General features: G+C 40.4%; 2 protein-coding genes across 2 annotated transcripts; one reads left to right on the top strand and one right to left on the bottom strand.

Moving 5' to 3' along the window:
• The first annotated feature begins 409 nt into the window (after positions 1-409).
• Positions 410-6,917, top strand: dnajc11a (DnaJ (Hsp40) homolog, subfamily C, member 11a). The gene is made up of 16 exons (XM_030769365.1): positions 410-481; positions 1,292-1,421; positions 1,609-1,682; positions 1,887-1,988; positions 2,067-2,195; positions 2,540-2,662; positions 2,757-2,830; positions 3,064-3,253; positions 3,431-3,516; positions 3,902-4,018; positions 4,177-4,332; positions 4,791-4,860; positions 5,083-5,140; positions 5,263-5,405; positions 5,598-5,727; positions 5,928-6,917. The coding sequence occupies exons 1-16, from the start codon at positions 410-412 to the stop codon at positions 5,951-5,953; spliced, it is 1,680 nt and encodes a 559-aa protein (XP_030625225.1). The 3' UTR covers positions 5,954-6,917.
• Positions 6,918-7,626: 709 nt separating this feature from the next.
• On the bottom strand, positions 7,627-9,182 carry thap3 (THAP domain containing, apoptosis associated protein 3). The gene is made up of 4 exons (XM_030770064.1): positions 9,088-9,182; positions 8,779-8,974; positions 8,501-8,692; positions 7,627-8,170 (listed from the first exon to the last, which is right to left on the bottom strand). Exons 1-4 carry the CDS (start codon positions 9,159-9,161, stop codon positions 7,859-7,861), a joined length of 774 nt encoding a protein of 257 aa, XP_030625924.1. The 5' UTR covers positions 9,162-9,182; the 3' UTR covers positions 7,627-7,858.
• Between the last annotated feature and the right edge of the window lie 217 nt (positions 9,183-9,399).

Here is a 9,399-nt window from a genome sequence, read left to right as displayed (position 1 = left end):
GTCTACAAGCAGTGCACTGTCCATGTAAAGAATCAAACATTTATTACCAAATAACCAAGAGGCTCTCTTGCGTGGTCTTTGTTGTATTTGTTGTGTTCTGGAGAAAAACACACACACACACACGTTGGTGTATATATATAAATATATTATGTAAAAAATCAACGGATGCTAAGATTGCCTTTAAGACCGCAATTTCCCATTCAACTGAGAGTGACAGCCTGGGTTCAAAAGTGCTCGGATTCAAAACCAATGTGCATTCATTTGCTCCATGCTTTTTTCATCCCTCCTTTCCTTTATAACGAGCATCCAAGCCTATCGGTGGCGCTAGTGTGCGTGATTTTTAGTTACTGGCTGGTAAAGATCAGCGCAGTTTTGATCTCGCGATGTAGCGGGATGAAAGGTTGTAAACATGGCGGCGGCCTTGGAGGAGGATGAAATCGACAATGATGATTACTACTCTCTTTTGAATGTCAGGAGGGAGGTAAAGTTTCACCTACTGGCCAGTCTTAATTAATGATGACAGATTCTGTTATGGCCGGAGAAAACTTTGTGATTAAGCTTTTGAACTGCACTCAGTTTAAGTGGCATGTGACGTTATCTAGTGGGGCAACATAACGAGCTAATGTGAGCGGGCTCTGTGTGACCCTTGCCTATCCTATCCTATCATTGCCCCCGGTTAGGAGAATGTTTTATAATATAGGAGTGTGTGTATGCTTATAAGAATTCACACACGTTTTGGGGTTGCTGTTGCGTTACTTTGACAAAAAAAAAAGATTCGGCCAAATTTCACAGTAAAATCGTGTTAAACCTACTTAAAGTTTGGATAATAATGACGCCAAACCAAGGAAAATCAAGATTACATTATAGCATGCTGAGGTATGAGGACGTATTTTGACGTCGAGACAAATACTCAGATTGTTCATTATAATAACCGTGGGCCATTTCGTCAGAATGCATTACTCTCTGTGACTTCCGAAGTCGGAAAAAAACTCACTAGACATGACAGCTTTCGCGTCAACTTCACCGACGAATATTGCAAAACCGGCGTAACGGAAGTTATGGACACTTAAATCATAATGTCATACAAGTGTTATTTTTTCTGTTCTACAAAATGTTCTGTGTATTATGTACATAGTGATGGCTAGACATTGATTGTCCTTTCCTCGTCCTGTATTTGGTTTCGATTTTTGGCGACGTTAAGAAATTCTCCCAGCTACTCAGATTTCTACTTAGACCGTAAAATGCGTGACCTAAAGCTGTCACAGACTTCTTGTGTTGACTTTGTATTCAGGCGACTCAAGAGGAGCTGAAAGCATCGTATCGTCGGCTTTGCATGCTCTACCATCCGGACAAACATAGGGATCCCGAGCTGAAGAGACAAGCAGAACAGCTATTTAACTTAGTACATCAAGCTTATGAAGGTAAGATGGAAGATCTGAGTAGCACAGATGTTAAATTTTGTCTAGTTAGACTAAATCCTGTTTTTGCAATGTTAGGATCGTGGCATTTTAACTCTATGATCAAGTCCCTTGGTAATTGCTTTAAAACTGTGGTTTTTGTCACAGTCCCTAACTCTTTTTCATTTTTGATACGGGTTTTTTTTCCCAGTTCTTAGTGATCCACAGTCTAGAGCTATCTATGATATCTATGGGAAGAGAGGATTGGAGGTGGAAGGATGGGAGGTTAGTATATAGTTACCATTGTGTCTTACAAAGATATAAAGCCCATAAGATGAAGTATTGCCTCCTCATTGTTGTCCCCTATTACAGTTCCACCTGTCCTATATGTGAGTGTGTACCACAACACACAGTCTAATTACCCAATGTATTCATAAATGTCTTTGGTTTTGTGAAGTGTTAGAGAATTTGACTGAGGTATGATTTAAGGTGGTGGAGAGAAAAAGAACACCAGCTGAGATTCGTGAGGAATTTGAACGCCTTCAGAGGGAGAGAGAGGAGAGGAGACTACAGCAGAGGACCAACCCTAAGGTTAGAATTTTGTCCCATAGGCTCCTCAGAAGAACTGTACCTGCAGACTGATTTAACTTTTCAATCTCTCTCTCTCAGGGGACAATCAGTGTAGGTGTGGATGCCACAGACCTGTTTGATCACTATGAGGAGGATTACGATGACATGTCTGGAGGGGGTTTACCCCATGTCGAGATCAACAAGATGCACATATCTCAGTCTATAGAGGTACTCATACATTACACTGAACTGACAGAACAAGAAGGGAGTACTTGTTTTCCTAACAGTCACCATGAATATGTACAGCATATGAGGGTGGGGATTATTTAATGTATAGAATAACCAGGTATAATTCTCGGAATTACCGCAGCTTCACATTCAGAAAGTCCACTGTGGTACTCCAGCTGGTGCTGGTCAGTCCTTAGAACTGAATTGTGAGTCAGAAACATGGAGACATTTCAAATGAATTGTGCATGCTCTTGAATGTCACAAAATGTATAGTAAATACGTAACGAAAAGCTGTACCATCGTTTGCTGTTTACATATGAGTTTGAATGAATACTTGTCCTCAGGCCCCTCTGACTACTTCAGACACAGCTATTCTGTCTGGGTCCTTGTCCACACACAATGGAAATGGTGGAGGAAACATTAACCTGGCCCTGCGTAGAGTCACATCCGCTAAGGGCTGGGGAGAGGTGAGAGTTCTGTGGATCATTTACACACAAGGACATGTACATTTTTCTAAGGGTGTGACTGTCATAACTGGGTTTAACTTTGACTTGTCTATAGGTTGAATTTGGGGCAGGAGACACTCATGGGCCACTCTTTGGTATGAAGATATTCCGAAACTTGACTACTCGCTGGTGAGCTCCTTGGCTGTTTTCCTATACCATTCAAAGATGATTTTCTCGTTAGAATCTGATGTCTGGAGCCAAATATCATATCAAATCATGCAGCCATAACCAAGGACCAAGATTTATTTCAGTAATGTTTTTGTATTCATGTCAGTCTTCCTTTTAGAATCTGAGACTTGTAAGCAATAGAGATATTTATGCAAGCTTAACAGTGTTTGCATATATTTACGCTTGTGAATCAGCTTCATGACGGCTCAGTGTGGAATGCAATTTTCGTCCCGTGGTGTGCGACCGGGTGTCACCACTATGCTGGCTCGTCACCTGGATAAGAACACTATGGGTTATCTGCAGTGGCGATGGGGTTCCCAGTCCTCCATGAACACCAGTATTGTCAGGGATACCAAAAGCAGTCACTTCACTTTTGCTGTGCAGGTGAGTTGTCTGATAGACATCCACTCTTGTCCCTAACAACGCTGTCCTATTTTCTCCTGTACATCACAGGAAACTGTACTAGTGATGGATCTGAAGCTCATTAGCCTGCATTAGAGACTTATCACGGATGAGCGATCTGTTTCTAGGCACTAAGCATTCCTCGTTTTCTGTCTGCAGCTGGGCATCCCGCACACTTTCATCATGATGAGTTACCAGTACAAATTCCAGGATGATGATCAGACAAAGATCAAGGGCTCTGTCAAGTAAGCGTCTGGAGCTTTTACCTCCTGCATAATTTTACCTCATACCCGGGAGAATTCTGCCGTTAACCAGTTTGGCTTGTAATTTTGTTGTTTTGTTTTCGTACGCTCCCTTTGTAGGAACATTTGTGTGAACAAAGTTTTAACAAAGTGGGAAAGTGTACTTTGCGCCCTTAAAAAGGTTTAGAGAACGTTCTGATTTGTGTGGGTAGCAGGGTCTCAGTTGCTTGCAGTCTTGTGGCCTATAGTGTCAAATCTATTAGACTTTATTCCCTGCTTTTTTTGGAAGTTCTATACCAGGTTGTTTTAGTGTTCATTTTTCCAAATAGAAATATTGTGCCTTATTTATTTTTGGCAAATTAATGATGTTATGCATCTTTAACTGTAGGTCAGGATTTTTTGGCACTGTGGTGGAATATGGTGCTGAGACGAAGATCAGTCGACACAGTGTTCTAGGCGCCACTGTCAGTGTCGGAGTTCCTCAAGGTGTCTCTCTCAAAATCAAGTAAGATGTTACTGTGAATGAAATAGTGATTCTTGCAGTTTTATAACCTGAAACGTCTTCTTATCTTATTAGCTCATGGTAATCGTCAGTTAATATTGTGAGGAGAAGAATAAGCAAGGATCTCTATGTGTGTTATCTCTGTCTCTTTCTCTGCTTAGGCTGAACCGAGCAAGCCAGACATATTTCTTTCCCATCCACTTAACAGACCAGCTTCTACCTAGTGCAGTTTTTTATGCCACCGTTGGACCTCTGGTTTTCTACCTTGCTATCCAGAGACTTGTTATCAGGCCTTATGTGCGTGCCCAGAAGGAACAGTGAGTCTCTTCTTTGGATTAGTTATCTCATCACTGTCTCATACTCGCTTGGTTTCGCTCTGATTTGAACTACCCATTGACCTGTGTCTGGGCAAGCTGCAGCTCCTATTTAAAAGGCCATGTCAATGAGTCATAAAAGTAAACATACACCTGTTTCCATCTCTAAAGAAAGCGGCTGGGTTTTGGCTCTCATGACCTTGAACGGTAACGGTAGTGCTGTGAACCAAAAGGATTCTAGGCAGTGCTGTTAGGTTCAAGGTTTATTAATGAAATGATACTTCAGTTCTGTCTCCAGTTCAAATCATAAATCAGCTTGATAAATGAGGAAGGGTACAATTGAAAATAGCTGCAGTGCCTAATTAATGCCCATTCTGATAACAGTAGAGTGACAAATGGTAAAACAAAGTGAATCCTAAAGGTGTGCTCCTCAGAATCTGCTGCTTTTTTGTTCCACACAGGGAGCTGGAAAAGCAGCGTGAGAGCTCAGCATCTGACATTGCCAAGAAGAAGCAAGAGGCAGAGTCTGCTGTGAGTGTCCCTTGTCTTGAGCACACAGATCATCTTTCAGCACTCACTCTCTTTAAAATAAGCTTAAACTGGTTTTGTGCACATGGTTGGATGAGATTAAATAAAAAATGGTCCACTTCCTCCCTGAGCAGCTCAGTGCTCACACAAAAAGATTGATAAACATGGGTGTTGGAAGTATCCGTGTTTAAATTGTTTGATTTGACAACTCTCCGCTCTTTGTAGGTTCTTCTGATGCAGGAGTCTGTTCGCAGAATCATTGAAGCTGAAGAGTCCAGAATGGGTAAGTCATGGATGTAGCTCCTTTTCTAACAGGACGTCCACCTATCAGTAATGTTAATTGTAATTGAACGGAACTCTGTGTTCTTAACGGTAATTTGTGACGGGTGTCCTTTATGTTCTCAGGTCTCATCATCCTCAATGCCTGGTATGGCAAGTTTGTGACAGACAACAGTAGGAAACATGAAAGGGCAAAGGTCATTGACGTGACCGTACCACTTCAGTGCCTGGTGAAGGACTCCAAACTCATTCTCACAGAAGCCACAAAGGTAAAGCCCTGACAGTGGTAGTCTGTCATGGCTTTCTATGACTGACAGGCTTGGTAGCTGTGACTGAAACAGATTTCCATGATTTTGTTGTTATGACAGTGGATTTGTGCAGTCATACATATTCATATGCTCTTCTAGCACTGTAGGTGCTGACTGATGCTATTTGCTGTGATTGAAATGCTGTTTTCCTAGGCGGGCTTACCAGGGTTTTATGACCCATGTGTGGGTGAAGAGAAGAGTCTAAAGATACTGTATCAGTTTAGAGGAGTGATGCACCAGGTTCTATCTGGTGACACAGAAGCACTCAGGATACCAAAGCAATGTGAGTATCTGCTCACTCAGTCTATACTATAGTCTGTCTTAGCACTATATATCACTCTGTGTATATGGTAGCAAAAGAGCATAGTAGCACATTTACAGATAGAAAATGAATATTTGTCATTGGTCTTACCTTGCTCAATTTGTGTTTATACTTTATTGTGTTGTTAAACATAGATTTTGTTTCTGTCCTCTGCCCTGTAGCTCACAGGATTGATAGTGATACCTAGGAACCATTATCGTTGGGCGGAGAGACAACTGCATGGACTCACATGGACAGTGGAAATATGGTGTTGTGTTCTAGTAACTTGGATCTTCCTTGTGCCCAAAGTGATTTATATGCATAAATGTCCCTCTATGCTTTTTCAGTTTTAAATGTTATGAAAGAAGACATCTGTATAAGAAATTTGCCTGCTTGGACAATGTAGTAATTGACTTCTCCTGGAAGAGCACCCCGCCCCCCCAACAAAAGAAAAAGGGTTTCCCCCAGTCTGTCTGGTCGGTTATTGATATTGGTAATAATATTGTTTATCTTCTTAATTAACAAAATTATTTCTGTCAATCTTTCAAATATGGTGACGATGTGGTGACCTTATATGTACTGGAGAATATCCGGAACACAACAGTGCCTGTATTCAGCCCTCATTTCAGAGTGCTGTCTGACCCCTTCCATGCCAAGTCACCACATGGGACAATGAGTAGGCTGCTCAACTAGCTTGCTGAATTGAGCATGAAGTGATTACCAGTTGTCAGTAAATTTTCTTTTGTGAGATATATTGGAATGTAAAAAAAAAATGAGGAAAATATAAGGAAACTGCCAGCAGTTTAATAAATGAGCTTGTTAAAGGCATAAGGTTTGCAAGGAATACTCAGCATATTTTTACCTGTACTTGATTGGACATGTCATGTTGTTACATATAGACTGGTATTCACAAGTGGTCACTATTCGCTGGTATTCGCCATTCCAAATCTGCTATCTCATCCAGCCTTGTTTGGGAGACTCAACCTTCACATTTTAACAGAAATATATACTTTATTGATCTCATGGGGGATATTCATCTTCAACAACATGTTACAGTAATGTTTTTTTTTTTCATATGAACAGTGACAGTTCTTACATTAAACACCACATTGTTCAGTATTTTCATTTGAAATGATCTGAAATGTGCTACAATTTCTGAAATCCCTTAACTTGAAAAGAAACAAACCATAATAAACTTTGGCTCATTTTATGTAGTCCCTTTCCAGTTACTTTTGATTAGTGACTCATGCCACAGAATGGAATTGTGTTTGGGAGCTGAAGTTTGGACCTTAAGCTTTAAGTGTATGCCAGGAAATTGAAATCAAAGAAAAAATATTTGTTCTAAACACAAAATACTATGTGGCTACCAGGCTGTCACCTGCTAAACTTTTTTGTGTAGAAGAGGAGGCTAAACTGTTTGACAGACAAAAGAGCCAGGGATACTAGCCTCTAAGTGCCATGCCAAATTTAGTGAAGATTGGGTTTATCTTCAATGGCTATTTATTCTGCTCATTGTGCTACCATGCCCTGCGAAAATGCATATAGTCATATTATTCATGCAAACAGAGGAAATTAAAAAGAAAAAGATGAGCTGAACTGTCTTTGTTATTCTGTGTGTATGTGCACTCTTCTAGGCTAAGGGAGAAATGCTACATAAGCAGTTGAAACTTTGAAGCTTTATTCGCTTTATGCAAAATATATAGGGGAAATGGCTAGAGACAATTTTACAGAACACATAATGAACATTATGAACTGAATTCTTTAAAGCAGAAGATTTAGCAGTGATAATTTCAAAATGTATTCCACTATGATGCCACCAAATTAATAGTGAGTTCATGGTTCTTTTATGACGTGTCCTTGGATTGAGATGCAACATCACCAACATACATTTGTTGATTTTCTAAGCATCTAAGTGTGCTCTAAACCAATGCTTTTCACTTAGTGGTGAATATATGTACAGCAGTTTGACCTGTTAACATTTCAGTCTGTGCCTATTTTTCCAAAATGAATTATATATTGTTGAAAATGATAAGAAGAGGTGGTGGCCCGTGTAAATACAGACAGAATATCTTTTTCAATCTCTTCTGCCCAACATAGAGTCAACATTCATGAGTCAGTCAGCGGGGTCCTGACCTGAACAATGCATATTTATCTTAGAAGGATTTCTGCGTGGCTTCATTCTTTGTGTCAAGACTCGTTTTTGTCCTTTGTAGTATCTTGTAGACCTAGTCTGATTACACCAAATGTGTAGAGATCTCAATTCCTTTTGAGCAACTTGCAGTTTTAGCTTTATTCTCTTGATCACTTGGCACTTGGCTTTTAACCTCTTCAGCAGCCACTGGTTGGCTTCAAGAGCATCAAACAGACGAACCTTTGTTGTGTTGGGATCCAGCAGTGCATAATTGTGATCCAGGGACCTAAAATCCTGTGAAAATGCAAAGATACAAGAATTCAGAATGCCAGTGAATCTCCATACCATTTGGTGCTGTAAGTTAGAAATATGGAACTCAGGTGAAAAACACAGAAGTCTTGGTAATCCAGTAAGCAAAGAGGGAAGGCTTTGAATTCTTTTTTCATATATACTGTATATATGTATGTGTGTGTGTGTAGTATGCACAGCCTGTAACAAGACCTCTGCACCATTTATTTGTGTTTATGATTTTGTACATGTAAATGATATTTCTTTACACACATAGCTTAATGTGCATCTAAAGGTGCAAGGCCTGTGACACAATACTAAAGAAAACTATGTCACCTCGACTCGTGGGTCTGCTTGATGAATCACTGGCTCTCTGATCCCTGTGGGTTGAGTAAGTCCTTCAAAAACCTCATCTGGTGCAACTTCATCAAGTGCCACTGACCCCTCTTTTGCACAACCATCTCTCCTTTCGATATTTTCCTCTGTCACTAGAGGCTTCTTCTTCGACTTCCTTCGATGAGAATATACCTGATAATGGGAAACAAGTACTGTCTTCTTAGCGAACATTAAGGCCCTAACCAGTTCCCTATACAAATAATTAAATGCAACGTTACCTTCGAATTCTTTTGTGGTTTTGTGAAAAGAGTAGGGACGGCGTTCCAAAGGAGATTCTTCCGGTTGCCCAATCCACTAAAACAATCCGGAGTGAAATGAAGAGAGCAAATAACCATATGTTTCTTCGGTTGAAAGTCCTCTCGTCCTAAATTTTCCAACCATTGCTTAAGCACTGATGGCTTGCTCAGAGGGAATCTGCAGACAAGAGGCTCAGTTAACGTCACCGCAAAAGTTTTACGAAATGCAAACGAAAACAATCGAGAATGTAAAGGCTTGTCGACTATTGGTCTAACAATGCTCTCACATACCTGTGAAAGGTTATTTTGGGATTGTCACTACGGTATCTATTAGTGCAGCTGTAAGCAGAACAACTTTTCGGCATCTTTGCCCCGAACAAATATGGCGGTACTTAAGCCCCGCTGAGTCTCAAATAGGACTCATAACACGTTCACGAGTTCTATTGTGCTCTTCTGGGGGGGGGGGTTTCTTTTCCCACGCGACATCAGCATAATAGATGAAAACATCTATTTTTCCCCAAATGACAAAAGCTTATCAATTAAAATAATTTTGGAATTAACAAGTTTGGAATAAATCATTTTGGATTTGATATCCTCCCTCTT

The sequence above is a fragment of the Chanos chanos genome, chromosome 3 (genome assembly GCF_902362185.1).
Source record: "Chanos chanos chromosome 3, fChaCha1.1, whole genome shotgun sequence".
Lineage (NCBI taxonomy): Eukaryota > Metazoa > Chordata > Actinopteri > Gonorynchiformes > Chanidae > Chanos > Chanos chanos.
Note: the sequence above shows the minus strand (reverse complement) of the source record. Positions and strands in the feature narration are given on the sequence as shown.

What these genes read in the sequence shown, in the direction of transcription:
- dnajc11a (XM_030769365.1), top strand. Translation starts at nt 410, where the DNA reads ATGGCGGCGGCCTTGGAGGAGGATGAAATCGACAATGATGATTACTAC. An exon ending in AGCAGAGGACCAACCCTAAG is followed by an intron (nt 1,989 to 2,066) that starts GTTAGAATTTTG and finishes TCTCTCTCTCAG; the next exon opens with GGGACAATCAGTGTAGGTGT. An exon ending in AGCTGAAGAGTCCAGAATGG is followed by an intron (nt 5,141 to 5,262) that starts GTAAGTCATGGA and finishes TTATGTTCTCAG; the next exon opens with GTCTCATCATCCTCAATGCC.
- thap3 (XM_030770064.1), bottom strand. Translation starts at nt 9,161, where the DNA reads ATGCCGAAAAGTTGTTCTGCTTACAGCTGCACTAATAGATACCGTAGT. An exon ending in AACCACAAAAGAATTCGAAG is followed by an intron (nt 8,693 to 8,778) that starts GTAACGTTGCAT and finishes TCCCATTATCAG; the next exon opens with GTATATTCTCATCGAAGGAA. An exon ending in AAGCAGACCCACGAGTCGAG is followed by an intron (nt 8,171 to 8,500) that starts GTGACATAGTTT and finishes GCATTTTCACAG; the next exon opens with GATTTTAGGTCCCTGGATCA.